The sequence below is a fragment of the Eucalyptus grandis genome, chromosome 9 (genome assembly GCF_016545825.1).
Source record: "Eucalyptus grandis isolate ANBG69807.140 chromosome 9, ASM1654582v1, whole genome shotgun sequence".
NCBI classification, from domain to species: domain Eukaryota; kingdom Viridiplantae; phylum Streptophyta; class Magnoliopsida; order Myrtales; family Myrtaceae; genus Eucalyptus; species Eucalyptus grandis.
Genome location: NC_052620.1, coordinates 34,674,744 through 34,696,319, shown reverse-complemented (window position 1 = coordinate 34,696,319; position 21,576 = coordinate 34,674,744). Strand labels below are relative to the sequence as shown.

General features: G+C 40.8%; 3 protein-coding genes across 4 annotated transcripts; 1 reads left to right on the top strand and 2 right to left on the bottom strand.

Moving 5' to 3' along the window:
• Window positions 1-11,263, top strand: LOC104419508 (phosphoinositide phosphatase SAC2). Its single transcript, XM_010031184.3, has 16 exons — window positions 1-489; window positions 1,602-1,806; window positions 1,881-2,046; window positions 2,693-2,915; window positions 3,247-3,323; window positions 3,504-3,691; window positions 3,793-3,890; window positions 4,020-4,153; window positions 4,244-4,372; window positions 4,564-4,912; window positions 6,042-6,163; window positions 6,292-6,405; window positions 6,774-6,953; window positions 8,519-8,695; window positions 9,869-9,959; window positions 10,748-11,263. Exons 1-16 carry the CDS (start codon window positions 382-384, stop codon window positions 10,850-10,852), a joined length of 2,466 nt encoding a protein of 821 aa, XP_010029486.2. The 5' UTR covers window positions 1-381; the 3' UTR covers window positions 10,853-11,263.
• Window positions 11,264-11,604: 341 nt separating this feature from the next.
• LOC104419506 (40S ribosomal protein SA) lies at window positions 11,605-14,068 on the bottom strand. Of its 2 annotated transcripts, none has more exons than XM_010031181.3 (5): window positions 13,798-14,068; window positions 12,725-12,987; window positions 12,393-12,590; window positions 11,987-12,197; window positions 11,605-11,904 (listed from the first exon to the last, which is right to left on the bottom strand). In XM_010031181.3, exons 1-5 carry the CDS (start codon window positions 13,949-13,951, stop codon window positions 11,792-11,794), a joined length of 939 nt encoding a protein of 312 aa, XP_010029483.1. In that variant the 5' UTR covers window positions 13,952-14,068; the 3' UTR covers window positions 11,605-11,791. The 2 variants fall into 2 exon arrangements, with proteins under 2 accessions (XP_010029483.1, XP_010029484.1); XM_010031182.3 differs by having other exon boundaries at window positions 11,605-11,901.
• A 3,658-nt stretch (window positions 14,069-17,726) lies between these two features.
• On the bottom strand, window positions 17,727-19,324 carry LOC104419505 (17.4 kDa class III heat shock protein). The gene is made up of 2 exons (XM_010031180.3): window positions 18,987-19,324; window positions 17,727-18,256 (listed from the first exon to the last, which is right to left on the bottom strand). Exons 1-2 carry the CDS (start codon window positions 19,203-19,205, stop codon window positions 17,996-17,998), a joined length of 480 nt encoding a protein of 159 aa, XP_010029482.1. The 5' UTR covers window positions 19,206-19,324; the 3' UTR covers window positions 17,727-17,995.
• Window positions 19,325-21,576: the final 2,252 nt, after the last annotated feature.

Sequence of the window (21,576 nt, the reverse complement as noted above, 5' to 3'; positions counted from 1 at the left end):
TCCAAATCCTTCGCCCTGCTCATCCGCAGAACTCTCAATCTGCCTCCCGGTCGCGCATTCAGGGCTTAACTTCTCCCGGTCACAACCTCTCCTCCTCCTCCGTCTTCCAGCTTCGCTTTCGTTCCGTCGCGTTCGCGCGTTCGCGCGTTCTTGCTCGCTCGCTCGCTTGTCGGTCGTCCGGGAGGTCCCGGCTAGATTGCGCGCGACTCGGCGGTGCTGTGCGGTGCGGTGCGGTGCGGTGCTGCCGCCGCGCGTGCGGATTTGCGGCCTCGCGAGGTGGCTTGCCCGCGCTTGGCGAGCCGACATGTCCGGCTGAGTCCCCGGGCCGAGCTTGGGCGGAAGCAGAGAGAGGGAGGCCCGAGGTTCGCGGAGGCGAGCGTCATGGCGGCGGAGCCGCCCCAGCAGCAGCAGCGGTGCCGGATCGAGGACGATGCCGAGGCCGGCGGCGCTTACCGCTTGCAGAAATTCAGGCTCTACGAGACTCGCTCGGTATGTGCGTACGAGCATTTGCCCGGGACGTTTTCTGCGCGCGTTTCCGAGCGCCTGCCACCTTGCCACTTCGGCTGCGGCTGCTGTGTCTGCTCTCCGTGGATGGACTGAGTTCGCGTAGATCGGTTTTAGGAATGCTAGCTTCGCTTCTTGCTACGGCGCAAGTGCTTGCTTCTTCTTCTTTTTTCCCGCTCGATTCGGACGTGGTTGAGTTTCTCTTGTTTTTGCTGGTTGCGATTGGCTGGTTTAAGTTCTTCCGGTGAATATGAATCGGCTAGTCCTCTCGTTTTGTGCGTCGCAAGCTGTCTCAGATCGTTTTTTGAGTCTGCGATTGTGGTTTGACCGTTGATTTGCTATGATCCATCCGCCTCACCTTGTTCCTTCCTTCTTGGAAATCCATACGGTGAGGAGCACTGTGAAAGGGGGACTGTTTTAGTTTCATTTCGTTTTCGGATGGTCGCATGAGATGAGATTCATCTTGCTTGGTGATGCAGGAAGTTCACTAATTGTTGTAATCGAAGATTTCAGGAGTTGAGACGGGCGAGATTACTATGTGTTTGCTAGATTGGATCTCTCGGGATGTACTTCCTTGAGTTTGAGGATTAGATATACGTCTGCTTGATTTTACCGTCACTGGTACCGCTTTTTAGAAAACATGGCAGTCCGGATGCTGCGAATCGTCTGTCTGTTAAAATTTACCTAAGCTATGGCATGTTTCTCACCGTATGAAGTGGCACTTTGAGTCTAGAACTCTGATCAAAGTTATTGAAGTTATTGTGGAGGCCATGTTCCCACACCACTAAATGTTTCTAACAATGAAGGAGGCAAGAGGGGGCGTACATATGTGAAAATCCAGTTGATTTTGTCATGCTTTCGTAGTGTTGTGAACAGATCCAAATCACATAAATGTTTATTTATTTTTTTAGTTCTGATTAAATTTTTGTTATTTGGCGTTTGAAATCTGATGACTGAGTTGATTCCATAATTATAAGTTTTTTCAATATTGAGAAACTCACCAACAAAAGGACTTGCCGTACCCGCTCGTTTCCATCTCTTTTTATAGGTCGTTAGATAGGCTAATGTGTTAATTTTCATCCTCACATGTGTGACAGAATTTCTACATGATCGGAAGGGACAAAAACAGGACATTTTGGAGAGTGTTGAAAATTGATCGATCAGAACCTTCTGAGCTAAACATGCTTGAGGATCCTACCACATATACAGAGCAAGAGTGTTGTGACCTGCTAAATCGGATACATGAAGGAAACGTTGCGAGTGGCGGCCTTAAGTTTGTGACTGCATGCTATGGAATTATTGGTATGTTGTACCCAAACTCAATCTTTGAGCGACTCATTTTACCATGAAACTCATGGCATTTCTGTATTTTCTAGGGTTCATCAAGTTCTTGGGGCCCTTTTACATGCTGATTATTACAAAGAGAAGGAAGATTGGTGATATTTGTGGCCATGCTATATATTCAATCAGCAAGAGCAACATGATTCCAATCCCAAATTCTCAAGTGCAGACAAATATGGCTTTTTCTAAGAGCGAAAACAGGTCTTTTGTCCATTCTGAGAGTAAATGTAATATACCTCGCTACTGTTAAGAAGATACCTAAGAGATTAGCATTCAGATGGCCATTTCTCCCCTGTGAATTGAAGATTGATTTAATGGTCAAATATGTTATGTGTCCTCTTCAGCTTGATTGCAATTGTTGGACTTGGAACTTAGGATGGGCTGAGATAACTCCCTTTTTTCTTATTACTCGTATTGCACTGCTACAAGATGAAGAAAATCTCATTTGTCTTGCAACATTCTATTCCTAATTTAATCAAAGGCAGTGGTCTCATAAGATCAAGTTTCAGTTAAAGATGCCTTGGTTCTTCACTTATGTTCATGCATTGGATGACCAGTTAGTTTGTAGCTGTGGCATAAGGATATCAAACTTTACGACTGCATCCTATTTAGTGTTTGAATTTTCTTGAAGTCATTGCTAGTTTATTTTACTGCAAATGGACAGGGTGAACATTGCCCCCTTGGTCTTGTAATGCAATGATTGATACAAGGTGTCAGCAGCAGATTACTGTTGATTCTTTTTCACTTTTGTGGTTCAAATTGTTGGATTACACTTATAGTTTGTGTTCGATCTGTTCTCCTGTTCAGTGTTTTAACCAGATGCTTTGCCTTTTGATCATCCCCATAGATACAAGAAGCTCCTGTGCGTGGTTGATCTTACGAAGGACTTCTTCTTCAGCTACTCATATGATGTTATGCGTAGCCTTCAGAAGAACCTGTGTGATCAGGAGTCTGGGCAGAGCCTCTATGATACAATGTTTGTTTGGAATGAATATCTGACACGTGGAATTCGGAATAACCTCAAGAATACCTTGTGGACAGTCGCGTTGGTACATGGGTTCTTTCACCAGGTATGGATTGTGAATTACTTCAATCAGAGTTTTTACCGAATTATTGTTATACAGGATGAAGCGCAAGGGCGTAAAACAATTCTTATAGCCAGACCTATTTAATGGGATATGGCTTAGTTTTGTTGTTGCCGTTCCATTTAATCAATATTCAGTCTTTAGCTTACTCATCTAACTGTTAATCAATTAAAATGGTTTGTACCGAGAATAGCATCATGCAGCTAAGTTAAAAAGCATCCTCATGCATTTCAATGATAATTTGTGCAAGAAATCATGTACCTAGCTGAGAGAATGAGAGAATGACGTTGTGTTCACTGCTGCTGTGTCGTATCAGGAGAAGCTTTCTTTCTTGGGCAAGCAATTCTGGTTCACCCTGATTGCTAGACGCTCGCGGCATTATGCTGGCACCAGGTAATAGATTCTATTTGGTATTCCAAGGAAGAATCTATCTGGAAAATACCCATGCTTTTCCATGCATCTATCTATCCTGTTTTCTTTTCTTTATTACTTTTTATAGCAATAAAAATAGGCCAGTCTTCCTCTTCATTTGCTCGTCCTATGCCTGATCCTGCTAATTCATCTCTTGTGCAGATACCTCAAAAGAGGCGTCAATGAGAAAGGCAGAGTAGCTAATGATGTTGAGACAGAGCAGATCGTGATTGAAGACGTACCTGAAGGATGCCCAGTGCAAATCAGTTCTATTGTGCAGAACCGGGGCTCAATCCCTCTTTTCTGGTCACAAGAAACTTCACGATTGAATCTTAAGCCTGATATAACATGTGAGGCTTGTGAAGATATAAATTCTGTTTTTTGTATTGTTTCCCCATAACTTTACCAATATCTTCCCATCTAACTATGCCATTTTTCTTTTCTTATCAAGTATTAAACAGAGATCCCAATTATGAAGCCACGAAACTTCATTTCGAAAATCTGGTCAAAAGATACGGAAATCCAATAATTATACTGAACTTGATCAAGGTTTACATCTCTCCTAGTTCTGTGTTTAGAAAAGCATTATATAACAGCATTTGCCATGACTTTTCTGAAGTTTTATCTGCAATTAACTTCATCTCTCTTCTTCCCGATTCTCTTTTTATCTTTTGACAGACATATGAAAAGAAGCCTCGAGAACGTATACTTCGTGCAGAATTCGCAAATGCTATCAGATGTATCAACAAAACCTTACCTGCAGAGAATCGTTTGCGGTTTTTGCATTGGGATCTGCACAAGCACTTTAGAAGGTGATAGGTCTTTCCTTTTCCTGTTTATGGGATGTGATGTTATACTGAAATGATGGTTGAAACGTTATTCTTGCTTGTCCTGGTTCACAGCATTTCTGCCAATGTATTGGAACTTCTCACCAAGGTGGCTGTCTACACAGTAGACTTGACTGGCATTTTTTATTGCCAAGTGTCTTCCATTTCAAGGATAGAGGGATCGATGATTTCATCATACTTTGGGTAAGTGTTACCAGAGAAGCCGCTTGTCCTTGAGTGCAAATCTTCATCCTCATTTGCTTGAGCCAAACTACAGATTGACTTTTCAATTCTGGCGAATTATGTAGTTGGATCTTGTCAGATCTTATTCTGATCTCATTACTGTATGCTACAAGTTCTCTGCTGGCAATTTACTGACATATAAAATGCTACAGGAATAGCGATAGTTCTGACTGCAGTTCTCTGAATTTCTCCAACAATGGTGATGATGCTGATAGCTTGGAAACAGAAATCAGCAGCAGCAGCAGTTGCTCAAAATTGAAGTTGCCATTGTTTCAGAAGGGGGTTTTAAGGACCAATTGCATAGACTGTCTAGATCGCACAAATGTTGCCCAATATGCATATGGTTTGGTTGCTCTAGGAAGGCAGCTGCACTCAATGGGATATATGGAATCTGAAAACATTGAGTTACATGATCCCTTGGCAGATGATTTGATGAGGATTTACGAGACAATGGGCGACACACTTGCCTTGCAATATGGAGGTTCTGCTGCACATAACAAGGTCATTTTTCTCCCATTTTCCATGCTCTTATGTCTCCTTGACACTTGGAAAGAACGAATATGGGTGCCTGCACTACAAACCAAAGAGAAAAGAGAAGAAAAGGATATCATGTGAGGTTGATGGCAGAAATAAAGAAATTACTTTGTAATTAAGAGTGGACACTTTAGCAATCCGTGGGTCTGGACGCATATTTCTCTTGAAGCCATAAAAAATTTATTGGATCTACAAGAGACTTTAAAATGAGAGATTCTGTCGACCTTGATATAATCATAGACTTTTTCTAGGGATGACTTGAATGTGCGCTGCAAGAGGTTTGGAAACCAAGATTTCTGCTAAAACTAAAATCTAAACATTCACAAAACTTAGTAATGCGTGACTTTGTGTGCTAAAACCATGGAACGATAAGATCTGTGATGTTCTTTCTGGAGTTTGCTTAGGTTCTAGTTGTGTGTGTCACTCTTGTTTGTGACATTTATACAACCGAATTTCATATTGCTTCTATGCCCTGTAGAAGTAAAAAATAGTAATCAATTTCGACCTCTTTTGCATGAAGCATCTAAGGACAGGGATGAGTAGTACGCATGTCAATGTGCTGGGGTGGCCTTCAATTTAACAACTGCTTGAAACTTTACTTTTCTTTCTTGTTTTCATCGGGAAATCTGTGCTTGAACCAATGTAGTTTTTGTGTGCATACGAAACACATGAATGCTAATCTTACAATGTGAGAAGTCATCATTATGAGGAGCAGTATATTCTGATCAATTTTAATAGCGAGTTGAAGTCATCATTGTGTTTGAATGACTTATGTTGATTTCTGTGCTTGCTTTTGAAATTTTAGTGGTGGAAATGAGTTGGTTTTGAAATTTGAAGTCGCTGAGTTGTGAGATGGATTCATTTTGGTTTGATATGCCAAAACCATGCCCAATGTGTTCTGTCAGATTTTGTCACATAGAAAATTCATGGCCACTTTGTTTTTGGTATACTCTAAATCTGGACTCTGGATCCTAATTGGTGCTACAGTTCTGTTCATCCTTATTCTTTTGTTGCTACAGTTCTGCTCATGCTTATTTTTTTTGCAATTCAGTGGCCTTTACGCTCAACACCTTGATTTTCATTTTATCTTAAACAGATATTTTCTGAGAGAAGGGGTCAGTGGAAAGCAGCAACGCAGTCCCAGGAGTTTCTAAGAACTCTTCAACGGTATTACAGCAATGCGTATATAGATGCAGAAAAACAGGATGCCATCAATGTGTATGTAAACTAGCTTTTTGTCAGCAATTATTTAAAGTAGAATTGAGAGCATCTTTTTGTGTCGTTTTCTCTCATCATAACTTAGCATAAGGCATTTATTTAAGTATGCCAATTGACAATTTATGCAGGTTTTTGGGATATTTTCAACCTCAACAAGGGAAGCCTGCTTTGTGGGAGCTGGATTCAGACCATCATCACAGCGTTGGAAGGCACAGTGCTAAAAATACTGAAGAGACTCCTAGGTACAAAATGTTTTTTTCCTTATTTTTGAGTTATTAAAGTTCATCATATCAGATTTAGGAGCTTATGATTGACCATACGTTGTCTATAAGTGGCAAATATCTAATCGGAATAAGCATTGTGGAGTCCCTCACAGTTAGGAGGCATTACTCAATAGAGATGCAAGGCTGACAGATTTCAGACTCCTCAGGACCCGGACTACTTTATTTGTAAATATCAGAGAATTTGTGGATAATTCACGTAAAGAATGCTGCTTTGAGAAAAAATAACAGGCACTTACTTATTTCTCCCTTCTGGTGCGATGTCTAGAAAGAGTCGCATAGAAGGAGACTTAATTCCGAAAATAAACTGCTATCTATGTTGTTTGTAGGTCATTTATCAGAAGATCACTCTCTGATGGTAATATTCTCCTGGAAACCAACACTCCAATAGCGACCAAAAGTCTAGTTCAGAATCAACCACTCTCTGAGATTGCAGAAGGGACTCGAAAAGGTCTTTCAGAGTCGACGTTCAAGATTTCGACTTGTGAAAGTGACCTATCTGATGAAAGGTATGGTCGCTTGACATTTCACACTATCCTCATTTCCTTTTAGGGTTCTCCCACATAAGTCCCGTTTCTTATATTTTCTGGGTTGAAGACAGAATTTATGGCAGAGAAATTCTCTTTCTGATATTATCGTAGGTTCTTGTCCTACTTATATAAACACTATCGATACGTTGATTCTTCCTTCTATTTTTCGAGGGAAAAGAGGTTGCCTTATCTTTGTACATGATTTAAACAGGCCCAACTTACATAATCAAAGAAAGAGATATAGGCTAAATTGCTAAACCACTCTGAGGCTAGGCCAGCTCATTTTGAAATATTAAAGAGGAGCTATTACATGGGGAATATCGTTTTCATAATTGTCCTGATCTTTAACATTATATGAAGGGAAGGCACTATGTGGAGATAGTGGGTGCAATTGCACCCACTGAAGTTTTGTTTCCTTACTTTTGCTAAGGAGAAACTTGTTTTGCACCTCATATTAAGCCTTCAACCCCACTAGACTTGTTAACCCATTAAGTTTGACCCCATGATATTCACATATTATTCTTAGAACTCTTAGGCTTTCCTGCGAAAACTTACAACCGAAGGGGAAATCATGGTAAGAAAAAAAGCACTATACAAATTACTAAAGAAAAAACTAAAATTTACGTCTCCATCGTTTCTAATTAATTCCGGTGATATTCTTTTTCCTAAGTATATGCATTTGTTTCATAGTAGTTGTTCAATTACGTCAAGCGAGATCAACTTAAAGCATTAACAATAGAGTAGGTGAAAACTTAAATTCAAAAAGAAATGCATGTACACCAATTGTTAACAGTGAATATCGTGGCTTTTCTATTATTCAACTGTTCACCCGTAACCGACCAAAAAAAATAACTGTTCACCTGTAACAAGAAATGATCCTTAATAGTCATTAGTCATTATATCTAGGGGGAATGCGTCCCCTAAAGTGGGGCCCATTTCTTAAGCTTCCCCCGAATTTGAATTTGTTCCAAAATCCCCTGAACGTACTCGTTTTGACTCCAGAGCTCCCTTGACGTGGCGCCAGTTTCTCGAATTTCCGTCCAAAATTGGTTTTGTTCCAAAATACCTGAAAACTTTGATCACTGGTATTAAAAATAATGGCCGATAATGAACACGTGTGTGTCACGAGCACGTTTCGTCCCTTTCCAATAGCATTTTAGCACGGCACATTTATCCCATGTCACTCTACATGCACATAAAAAACGTTAAAAGAACCACCGCATCTGTCCCAACTTTATAGATCGGAAAGAAAAGGTTATGGTTTCTTGAGCATAAGAATTACTACGGTTGTGGGATTATTGAGGCCCCAAGGTTCTGTTTTAGATGTACTAATGATGAAGACTAGTGTCAATTTTCATGGATCTGGATAGCACTATAAAACCAGATGGTGAATGAGATGACCATCACTCATATTTTCGATTTTCTTCCTTAAGTTTCTCTCAGATGCCTGTCTTAAAAACCGAACTGGACTCATCAATTGGAGTGAGTTAATTTGTTTGCTTATGTCTTTGACTTAATTAGTGCTTATTTGCAATTTTTTACAGATGTACAACTTCTGTGGAACCTACACAACTTTTTAAGGATGTAAAAGAGGATGACTGTCCTGAAAGTGATTACATTTGCCTTGATAAACATGGCGATGAATGCAACTGTTCGAACTTTCTGGACGTGGATCGGCTTTCTTCATCGGGAAATTCCTTTGACGAAGATTTATATGAAAGGTACCCTCTCGAGTGTACTTACTTTCTACTTTGGAATCTTTCTGGTAAAAGCGAAGCATTAAAGTGGAGTTAATTCAATGGATGTTTTTGATTATGCCAAAAATAACGGATGTTAGCTATTCTCTTTGGGGCATTCTGTTTTCGGATAACATGGCAAAACCAAACCTTCAACTCAAGTACTCCCATGGAAACCCACAAAGCACCTCATTCATGTGCATCATAAAAGAATCCACCAGAGTGTGGTGGATCTGGCTTCAAAGATCATCCCGAGTGGGAGACATTCACGTAAAAACACGTATACATAGATGTGTAAGATGTTAAGATTCTTGACAGAATTTTGAGATGAGAAAAGCATATGGATGCCGTTTTTACATTGAAAGCTCCTTTTTTAGTAGTATTTTCATGGAAACCAACCGCTTTTAGTTAATCATATTCACATGAAAACCATTTTGGGGAATAATGATTTCCTTCCTCAAGACGTCTGTAATACTAAATATAATTAAAAAAATTGAGTACTGGTGATTCACAGCAGCCAACCTAAAGAATGGAAATTAGAAAAGGGATGAAACTTTGGAGCTACACCATCCTTACATCAAGTAGGAAACAAGCTCCAACCATATATCAATCGCTGCACAAGTTTGGTGCTGTGATATTCTTTATTTTGTTACCATTTACTCTTAGATAAAAGAGAATAAAGACGATCTTCCCTATTGTGAAAAGGGGATTTACAGATCTAGAAAGGGATTGATCATTCAAACCAGTAAATAGAAGTACAAATGAATGGACAAATACGATGAATGGGTCTGTGAATCATAAATTAAACTGCTATACTCAAGCAAGACCAGATTTCACAAAAAGAAGGTAGAAGCAGCAGAAGAAGAAAGGCAAGAAAGTAGAGGCTTTCTGCTCATCAGGGTAGGAGTAGGAGGAAAATAAGCAGTGGGAGGACGTTCTGAAAAATGTCTCTACTTGCTTGCTGACAGAAATCAGTTTTTTTTTTGTCCTTTGATGCTTTAGCAAACAGTTTATCTGAAGCAGCTTATTTCTTGATCATTTTTTTCTTAGAATTTCTAGTCATGTGTCATCTCCTTCCTTTTTCTTAACGCCTTCCAAAGTTCGTGTTTGGGAAATCTGTGCCAAGCTCAAATTTGCTTCTCTTTTAAATGGATACAGGTCATCCATCAGTGGCCTGCTACAGGATAATGATAACGGACAAAATTCAGCTTCAACCTTATCTGGAAGCAAGTCTTCATTTGGAAGGAAGGTCAGTAGTTTTCGCTTATTGCTGCTAAGTTTAAAATTCTAGGACTTTCCTTGACATGCATTGGTTGGTATGCGTGGCATGAGCGCATGAATTGAAGGAATTGTCCTCGCCAGTCTCTCAATGCTGTAGTTTGCTTCATTTGCTTTTTTTCCCCACTTCAACCCTCAATCTACTGATTTGCGATAAAGTTGGCAAACATCAATGAGTGATCCATCTGATCACTTTTCCCAGCGCAATCCCATTTTCTTATCATGACCAGATGTTGCGACCCTGTTTGCATATGCTACTGCTAAAAGTGAATGTCCTGATGGAACTCGTGTCGTGTGACGCATGATCTTGCTTGTTTCCCTCCATCCCCCACAGCCTGAACATACATAAACTTGATACCCGGGGCAGTTTTTGCTGAGGGAGGTAGATACTGTACATCCCTGAACTTGGTGCGAATTGTGATCTTCCGTCCGATGAATAGTTTTTGTCCATTTCTCTCCTAATGTCAACGTACAGCATCATCTGATCTTGTATAGTAGAAATTTTGCGTGCTACCTTATTAGTTATTAATCAGGTGCTCTTTCCAATGGTCTGATAGTGTGACGTCTGGATTAACCTTATGAACTTGCACTTGCTATTGTGTTTGAGCCCTGGATATCGTCAGTATACCTCGACATATTTATCGGATTATCAATTGTTCATTTAAGGTTGACGTTTCCTTGCGAAGTCATTTGCGCCAATTCTCATTTTCACTATGCCTTTTCTGAAAGATTCTTCCCCTCTCTGCCTCTGCTTTGTAGGAAAAGAAACATGCCAGAAATCACACAGATCGCGGCAAGGCTTCAGGCGAATATTCCGATGACTTCATCCGTTGGGTTAATGATGGAGAAATGCTGTCCCTATGATCCCGGCTTTTTGACAAACTTGACATTTACCAAATTCATCCGAGTCAGACCCGTCCGAAGGACTGGGTTTCTAACGCAAGCAATAAAACGGCGCCAACCCCTCTCAAGAAGAGAAAGGACATCACCTCATGTAAATATCATGCGGCATTAGTTAGATTTTTCGATCATTTGCTGGAAATAAATGGTGCCATCCCCATCTCTATCCTGCCAGTAATGCATTGTAGCTTCTTCTCTGCCCATTCTTGTACATTACGTTTTCTATCATTTGGGATTTGGAGCTTCGGCGAAAATTTGTACTAGAGACTCGAAGGATCATTTTTGCAACGTAGGATGTAGATGCTTCTCAGAAAATTTTGTACATTGCACGGGCAAGGCATACACGTTCTTGTGTATATTTCTCAATCTTCGAAACCAATGCGCATCCCTAAACCTCCTATGTTCATCTTCAGTCTAGACAACACAGCGTGGGTCAACCCCTCTCTTTTTTTTATCAATCAAAGAGTATTTGGAATGAATCCAAAGTCGAGTCACATGTATTTAACAGAACAAGAAGAGTAAAATTAAAGGTAAGGATGAAATTAGACATTATACATTTGCCAAGGGCCTAAGAGCCCAACTAATTTTGAGATTTTCTCTTCTAAAAGCTGCTTTTTTAACTTTCCCCCAACAAAATAATGCAAAGTCACTCTATTATCTTGCTATTTTCTTATTGGTTTTGCAGATTCCTTAACCTAAAGCACAAGCATCTCGCAAGACAAAACAATGCAAAAATAACTGTCATAGATAAGAAACCAGTTGAACCAAATACATCATATCATTTTGATCGGATAACAAAAACTAATGGCAAAATCTCTCTCATCTATAGAACTAATGCTCCAGCAAGTCCCGAACCTTAAAGACAAAGAACTAAGGATGTCGCCCAAAGGACTGCCAAAATTTTCACTCCCAACCAGCATCATTATTGGACGGAGGAACAACTGCCGGAGGGGCTGCTGCTGGCGCTGGGGCTGGCGCAGCCGCAATTTCCCACCCATCAGCTGCCACAGGTGCTGCTGTTAAAAAGAAATTAAAAATTAAGGGTCGCTTACAAACCAAAAATGTAGATTAATTACGGGAAATTATACTGATAAGTACCTGTCTCCGTCCAGCCAGTTGGTTGGATTGCAGGCACAGGCGGGGCGGCTGCTTCACTAGCCCACTGAGAATCGGGGATTTGAGAAGTCCATTGGTCAGGAATAGCTTGTCCAGCTGCATAATCAGTGATCCCATAATCGCCTGCAACAATAGCTTCTTCCTCCTCCTGTTGCTTCGCTTCCTCGGGTTCTCTGTAGAAGAACAGATCGACCTACACCCAAGTAACAAGAGCGAGCTTGTTATTATTTTATTTGAATGATCAACCACCTTAAAGCTTCTCTCAAATCACAATACGTATTAGAAGCATGACATGTCTGTCAAACTGTTATTCTCTGGTAAGGTAGGATGCAAAATGTTAACTCATTCAAATGAGCAATGGGCTAGTAAAATGAGTGTGAGCTCCTACCATCACATCCCACTTATGGCCAGGTGTGATGGTACCACGCATTTGCAGAACCATCCTTGCCAACAGCCAGAAGAGACACCCAATGCTGTGCTTTCCCTTGTTATTTGCCGGGATACCAATGTCAACATACCGCATTGGAGAGTCAGTGTCACAGAAAGCGATTGTTGGAATGTTCCCAAGAGCAGATTCTTTAATAGGCTGCAAGTGCGATAATGACAATAAATGAAATGTGAAACATCAAAATTGTAGAAAAGAGATACAGCCATGGCATTAGATAAAATAAGAACTGCAAAGTCTAAACTGCCAAACCACATCATAAGAAGACAAATCACCTGGTGGTCAGTTCTTGGATCAGTGAGGATGAGAAGACGCGGCTCACTGAAAGATGTTTGGAGCTGGTTAGTGAATGTACCCGGCGTGTGCCTTCCAGCAATGGCATGAGTGTTGGTGTACTGGGCAAACTTGAGAACGGCTCTCTGACCATAGGGTCTAGCAGACTGGACAATGATGTCCTGAGGGTTCTCAATTGCAACAATAACCCTAGCGGCCAACTGGAGTTTCTCCCATGTTTTTCCGAGGTTAATAATATAAATACCTGCAAATCACAGCATTTGTGCATCAGCATGAAACAGAGAAACCCAGATGAGGTAACAATCACTCCGTGCTCAATATCTTCGCTACACAAGAACGAAAAAAACAAAACAATTCACAGAACTAATAGAATGACTGTCTTCCAAGAATTTGGTGTTCACACATTTCAACAAGATATTTGAGGACATGAAAAGTCTATCTGGGATAAATTATCTACTCAGAGAGACTTGAACCCGAGCCTCAACAGAGGCACCAAGTCCTGAAAATCAATACCAGGAACAAATTAAGTTGAACTGCTTCTGCAGGAAACATAAAGGATCAAAAAGCCAGAATCCGTTGCAGAACTACCATACCCACTAAGAAGATCATGACTACAGAATCACTACAGATCAATATACCATTCTCCACTTGGGCTGAAAGACATGATCAACGAAATACTCTGTTCAACCTCCATCCCATTTCCTTCAAATTCAACAACATCACCAGACAACTCGAATCACATTTACACGCATGTATAGTGAAGACGCAACTGAAATCCTTCCGAATCAACAAATTCACCTCGCACAGCTCAAAATCTCAACCCAACCTCCAACAAAGGAAAACCGTCCGAATTCCTCTAACCTGACCTATAAACACGAGTTCTAAAGCACGATCCTCGAACTGTTCCAGCACATTCTCTCGTCCAAATAAAATAAAAATAGAAAAAATCAAAACTTTACGAATTTAACGCAGGACCCGGGTCGCGAATCCTTCAAAAAATGAAAGGAAGGCAGATCCGGGCAGGCATCAAGTGACGAGAAACAGCGAGACGAACCGTCGTTGCGGCGCTTGAAGACGTAGCGCTCCATCTGGAAGTCGCAGTTCTTGGTGCCGAGGTGGACCTCGGCGGCCAACATCATCTGGATGTCGGCCTCCTTCTGCGACAGCTGCCTCGCCGGCGCCGCGGCGGTGGTCGATCCCGTCGCCATGCTTTCTCTCTCTATCTCTCTGGGCCGCCGGAGGAAGCGCGGGGAGGTGCAGGATTTCGCTGCGAAAGCTTGTGACGCCGACGACGGAAGAGAAGAGAAGAAAGAGTGAGGGTTTGGGTCGATTTGCTTTGAGTGCGTTTTATACGACAGTGCCCCGGAAGAAACCCTAGCTCCTCTTTCTTGACGGTTTTGTCCCTCGTGTTTTGGCTATAACATATTTTATGGGGAAATTCAGAGAATTCTACTAAAAAACTTGGAAGCCGTTTGATCATTTCTTATTTTGTTTTTCAATTCGAAGCTTGTCTTGTAAGTGATAAATTTATGCATTTATCAAATTGTATAAATCACGACGTGCTAATTCATTGGATTTTCTCCTTTAATTATATAAGAAAGATGATGGTATGAGCGGTTCGCGAGTTTTTTTTTTGAATGCTTCATGTGGTCTTTGATTTTTTCTTTTTTGTCTAATTAATTCCTGAACTTTAGAAATTTGATGAGTGTTGGTGCTACATGAATGTACCACCACATTACATGCACTATTTAGACATAAACTATCACGTCGGCATTTATCGAGCTAAAATAATGATGTGAATTGTCACGTCACTTTCTCAAGTTAGCAAATCTTTTTGCCCCCTTTTTTTTTTCTAATTCCCGTTACCTTTTGAGCCTAAACAACGAGAGAGATATAATGTGGAAGCCATTTTATAAGTCACACAGATACCGGCATGACAAATCTAGTAAGTTAGCATAAATTATAGTCATATCAATTAGTGATGTTAAAATATGTAATAGGATGACCATATTGAGTGGATTTTGGAAGTTCATTAACTAGATTGAATTAAGTTCATGTGTTGTATTGACTATTTAATAAAAGTTCAAGGATCATCCCTATCATTACCCCTTATACATATAATGAATAACGACTTGTATCCTCATAGCACCTTTTTCAAGTTTAAATTAGTATTCTCGTTTGATTGTTAATTTCTTTTTTAAAATTATTATTTATGTCGACAATAACTAATTTGAATTTTTCATATTGGATGAAAGTATTATATATTATTGCCGAAATTAAGTGAAAATATCATGGCGTAATAAAATAAGAAAAAATATAGTTAATTGTTTTACACGACAAATGTTGTTTAACAAAAATAATACTAACTATATTTATTATTAGGCGTAGCTAAGCATTAACTTTTTCAAGCGAAGTTTTAAATAAACTAAGAACAAGTCAAATGATTTCATGATTTATCAATGAAAAAAATAAGTAACTTCCTTTTCATCAATCTATTTATATGAGAACATGTGTATGTGCATTTAGCATGTGACTCAAATTAGAGGTGAGTATGATTCAAAATAAAATCGGTAACTAGACTAGTGGGAATCAACCCAATTTCAAGTCCCATCGATTCATTCAAACTAGAAAGTGAGAATTGGTGAACTTTCTCATTGAAACCGATTCCCCATTTGTTAAAACCCAAAACTTATCATATATATCTCGGAACTTGGAATCTACATTGTCTTAAATTCTAAAGTTAATTTCAAAGTTTACTCGAGAATCATGCTTACTCTTCCGTGGATCTCTTGTAACAAGAAAAAGTCAAGGGTCGTCATTTCATATTACCATTTGTTGGCTGGTGGAGAAAGAGAGGTCCTATCATCTCTGTGATTACTCAAAGCCGGTTCAAAACCTTAGACCTTTAGCATTGTACAAACCAACTCGTGGATGCAAACGCCACGGCTGACATTGATTTTTTTTTTCCTCGCAAGCAACGCCCCATTTTGTTTCCACTATCATTTTCCCTACATACCTTCTGAAAAAAAAAAGGTCCTGCCACAACAACATAGAACCGCTCACTCCTAACTCAAATCATGTTCATCTATTAGGTCTCTCCAGAGTGGGATTTTGAGCTCTTTGTTGTTTTGGGGTGATTTTATTTTACTTTCGACCAGTACTATTTATCATTGCTACTGAATGTGCTTTTATATATTATGTTACCGAGCACCTAAAACTTCAATGTACATAAAAAAAAAAAAAAAAAAAAAGGTTGGCTTATTATGATTTTGCATTGGGAAAGAAATAGGAACAAAAAATAATTTTTTTTTAAAGCTTCCCCATAAATACGTTATAACTAAGAAGGTGAATTTCACTAGATATTGAAATTTTTAAAATTAACCTTGCATCAACATACATCTCATAACCCACACCTCAATAGAATAACCATCGATTTTCATGCAATGTATAGCTCTTTCAATCCATAACAGACTAGTGTCTAGTCCTAATCCTGAAAAGGTTTGATTTACATGTACTAAAGAAAGATGTCGCTTTGAATAATGATGAGGATACGACATTACAACTTAAAATAAAGAGAAGAAGAGAGCAATGACCAAAATCAATAATTAGTGATATAAAGAGCTTCGTTTTGCAAATGAGATTACAGTTACAACTACGCTAAAATGATCATCGGCCTTCTTGTAAAAATTGAGATACGGGGCCTGGACAAACTAGAATCATAGTACAGAAAAACCGCCATGGCGTACTCATGCAGGCTAAGACCTTCAAATTGGTACAACTTTGTAATAAATCAGCCAACCGTTCTTGCCATGTCAATAGGATGTGTAGATGGTTGGAATGCTTCACCTTTCTTATGGGAAAAATTATTAAAAAAGTTATAAATTTGTTACATTAATATCAATTCAATTTTAAATCTTTTAATTGAATCAATTTAGTTTTAAATCTTTTCGTATTGTTACAAATTTAGTAAATTCGACTAATTTATACCGAAAATCGCTATTGTGGACACCAATCATGTTATGTGACATGGCCAACAACATGGGCATTTCTATTTTTTTAAAAATTATTTTTAAATTAATTTTCTTTTTTATCTTTTTATGTTCTTTCTCCTTTGCCTTATGGCTAGTACTGGCTATGGCCAACGACTAGCCACAGCCGTGGGCCAATGAAGGCATCATCCCATGGCTGAGGGTTGCCCTCATTAGTCTTGGCAAGGACACAATCCTCACGACTTGGGTAAGGGAAGCGACCCTCAAGGCCTGGGTTTGGGCAAGGATCACCCTCATAGCCTCCGATGAGGGCTCAACCCTAGGAGATGAGGGTCGAGCCCTCCCCAAATTCGACAAGGGTTGCCTTTGCCATGAGGGTCGTGCCCTCGCCAGATTCGAGAATGGTGACCTTTGGTTATGGTTGGTCATCAGGCTATAGCTAGTCACCAACAATCGTTAGTACTTGCCACACAACAAAGAAAAAAAAAGAAAAAAAAAAAAATGAATAAGAAAGGCAAATTTAAACATAATATTAACATAAAAAATATTGAATAGATATTTAAATGTCAACATTGATTTCCTATCTAAATTGACCCAATGAACTGAAATAATACCAACATAAAAATATTAATGACTAAATTGATTCATTATCCATGTAATACCAACTAAATTAATTCTATTAAAAGATTGAAAACTGAATCAATACCATTACGATAGATTTATTTTTTTAAAGTACTTTTCCCATTCCTTATGTCTCCTTGCGAATCTTTAACCCATTTCCTTCTTTCTTTGAATGCAAAATTTCTCGAGAAACTAGGACAACGCTGTTTTCACTTCTACTCCGTGGAATTTACTCGAGTTAAACCACATTGCTTCGGAATGCAGAGATGAAGTAAGGAACTAATGGTGTACAGTTGCGAAGTTACGCTAGCCGCTTGGAGATCAGTGCACTGAATTGGAATGCCCTTGCGCACAAACAGTTTAAAGGATCATATGCACGTTCGAACAACCTGGATTTCATCCCGAATCTGGATAAGATCTCAACATAAGTTGGGAGCACGACAGAATTGAGGACTCATTGCTCTTCACAATATGGCATATACTCGTTGACAAGAGGGTCACACCACGCGCATCGACAAGGAACAATCCCAAAGCCTATTCAGCATTGTCCTAATCCTACGAAGTTCATCTGTCTACAAGGCTAATCACAGAACAAAGTACTGAACAATGAACCGGCAAGAAGGTGGCAGCCAACGCTCGGCCTCAATTGATAGCAACCTTGACCATCCTCGGCTTGGGCGCAGGCAGCTTCTCCACCGTGATCGTCAGCACTCCATTCTCGCACTTGGCACTGATGGCCGACGGGTTGGCATCGTCCGGCAACCGGAACTTCCTGGTCAGGTTCCGCGGCACCCTCCTCTCCAGCCTCACGTACTTGCAGCCCTCGTCCTCCACCGCGTCCTCCCGCTTCCTCTTCCCGTTGCTCCTTATCACCAGCGACTTCTGATCGTCTTCCACGGTCACCTGCATTGCAAAGTCGTGCGATTCAGTCACCACCGCCAGCAACTACAGGAGGCGCAACACTAGGTCAAACTTGCAGAAAAATGACGCTTGAAAAATCGTGATCGATTCAAAGGACAAGCACGTGTATCCTGTGCGACACCTTTCATTCAAATTATGCAGAGCCATATGGTCATCGTATTTTCTTTCCAAAACCCTTCTGCTGTCTGCTCCCTAAATCCCAGCACCAACTAATATCAGCCAGTCACAGTTCAATATTCAAAGCTCGACTGGAGTGCTGGGCATGGCCTGAGCTCGACTTGAATAGTCAGAGCTCGCGCTCGAATTGAAGTACTCAGATGAACCGTGCCGACCAGTGGATCGAATAGCTCACCACTAACTCGAGTGGTTTGCAGCCCCAACTTTTACCAATCCAATCAGAACAACGTAAAGTGTACTAAAAGACTTAGAAGTGATGATGCCCAACCAACAAACGAGGACGGATCCAACCTCGCACTGCAAAATCGATTACCACGACGTCGGGGGACTATGTACTTTGGCAAATATAGGGACGAATCGTGCCGCATCCGACGAAATCTCCGTACCACCCCGCAGTCATTACCGGAAACTAGAACTGCAATGCTCAACTATCAAGCCCATCCTAAGAACTGCATCGAACTAAAAGGCCATGGACGACACAATCTCGCGCAATGAATGAGCAAGAAGCAGGGGATGGGGGGTGACGAAAGAGTACCTGGACATCAGACTTGGAGAGGCCAGGGACGTCGAAGTAGAACACGTACTCCTTCGGGGTCTCCAGGATATCGGCAGGGATGCCCGCCCCGCCCTTGCCCTCGCCGGCGGCGGCGGCGGCATCGTGCGGGCGAGACGAGAACGCGAGCTTCTCGACGCTCTCCGGGAAATTCAGCAGGTGGCTCACCAAGTGGTCGCCGTCCAGCACGACCCGACTCATGGTGCTCGATATCCGTCAGCTAATCCACGCGACCCAGGAAAGCAAGCAAGGAAAATTCGACTCCTGCTTTGCGACAGCCCGATAAGGTTCGGCGCAGAGGTACGGGAAGAGACAAACAGCGGAGGGCGATAAATAGAGAGGGAGAGGAAAGTTCGGGAGAGGTCGAGCAGGGATGACCGGAAAAAGCTGGAAAGGTCGTCGGCCACGTGTCCCGTGTCCGGGGAGAGGGGATGTGGTGGAATCATCTCTTCGCTTCTTGAGCTCTGACGTGGCAACTCCTCCTAGCGCCTGCGGGTCCACCGTAGTCGGGGATGCTCTTGGAAATTAGCTTTCCTTAGAGAGTTTTGAACCTCTAAAGCCCTTGAATTTTTTTTTTTTTTGGATATTTGACAAATTCTTTTTGCATGCACTTTTAGAAATGGTAGGATTAAGCATTTTCGGAAGCTCGCTTCCTTAGGATTAATGATTTTTTCCTTCCAAAATCATTAATATTTTTATTTTATAATCTTGTTTGAAACTGTTTGTCTTCTTCTCCTAATCATATATGTGGAGGTGTTGATGGTCTACGAGACGGTTCGACTTTGCAAATTCCCAATATAAAAAATCCTAGAATCACCCAAACATTGCAGACTAGATTCATGATGGTGCTTTGTTGAGGTCATGTGGCCTTAGGGGATGCCTCGTCCGAAGTCGCGTGATGTTGGGGTTGCCGCACCTAGGTTGTGTTACTCCCAATGAGGTGACCTCGGGTTCGCGTGACTCAAGTGCAACTCACTTGAGCTTCGCTTAGCTTTAGTCGACGAGATCTGCTCCAACAAGGATCGCCGATCGATGGTCTTGGGCCGTTAGTCACTTCTGGTTGACGCCGCTGAAGCTCACCCATTCCCTGCCCTCTATGCCAATGCTCACCCTTGTTTGCCCTCTGTTATTTTTTTTTTTTTTTTAAACTTCAAAGTTGTTTTTCAAAATAGACACCAAAATGAATTATCCAAATGTTATTTGCTTTTAGCAAATATACCTTCATTCTTCAAAGATGGGGACATGAATTTGTATTCCCCTGAAGCATTCCCAAATACAACCTTAGTCCACTCTGAATTTCATAAAATTGGTACCTTTGTCATCAATATGAATGCTTAATATCAGTCTTGGTTGTTCAACAGATGTGCACATTCATTGTTTTGATGCACGATTTGCCCTATCTTTCGAAAATGGGTAAGTAGGAGATGTTAATTTGGGACACAATTATCCTCTCAATTATAAATCAAGAGGGTATGAACTTTAGAGAGTGTCGACGGATCGACTCGGGTCGGGCTTCCATGATCCCGACCCGACTCGAAAACGCTGTTCAGATTCCGAACCTTGAATATACCCTAATTCGGATTGAGCCCATGCATGCGATCATCACGGCCATGTCCAACATGTGTGATGGGCTTGTTGACGAACCCTCTTTCTCGATCAGTAGTAATGCAAAGCCTCTCCTCGTAGGGCCCATTCTAAAGCCCGTTGGCTGCGGTCGGTCCATCGTCTCGAGCTGAGCTTCTAGGTGACAAACCTGGGGATCACCCTCCTACCATTATACTAAGCACAAGCCAATATGTACGGCTAAGCATAAATCCGGGAGAGCAATCATCATCACCACATCACATGATTCGAATTATGAGCACATGGGCAGATCTCCAGAGTCCCAAGAAATTTGTTATTTTCGCTTCGAATCTCGAGATATTCGGCTCCCTAATCCAGAGACATAAAATATATTCGAGTGTGCGTAAAAACAGTAACTTCCATGACCTTTTTAATTCTTATCAGAAGCTTCAATATTTTTCCAAGTTTGTGTCCTTTGAACCGGACGTAACCATATAGGCTGGCCATTCTTCTGCATGGTCATACAAGCGCTGAAGAGAAGGTAATCAAAAATCACCTAGAGGGCGTGTTTATTTAGCGTGGAATTTCATGATGAAGGAAAACTCTTTGTAGGAAAATGATTAGTCTTTATTTGTCTTTTGAACCAGAAATAACCATGGAGCATGGCCATTCTTTTGCATGGTCATACAAGCGCCAAAGAGAAGGAAATCTAAAATCACCTAGAGGGCGTGTTTATTTTGCGTAAAACTTCATGATAAAGGAAAATACTTTTTGGGAAAACGATTAATTTTCATTTGTTTAGTGATACGATGAAAAAGTGTAACTAAAAACGTTTTTGGTTGTTTGGGTCTCATTTGGGTATTGAAGAAGGAGAAGCAATGGACGCTTGTTAAGAGACCTGCTGTGCTTGGGAAAACAATTTTCTCAACTTAGAAAGGGGACTGCTTGTGCTTGGGAAAACGATTTTCTCAACTTAGATAGGGGAATTTGTTTACTTAATTTTAAGTAC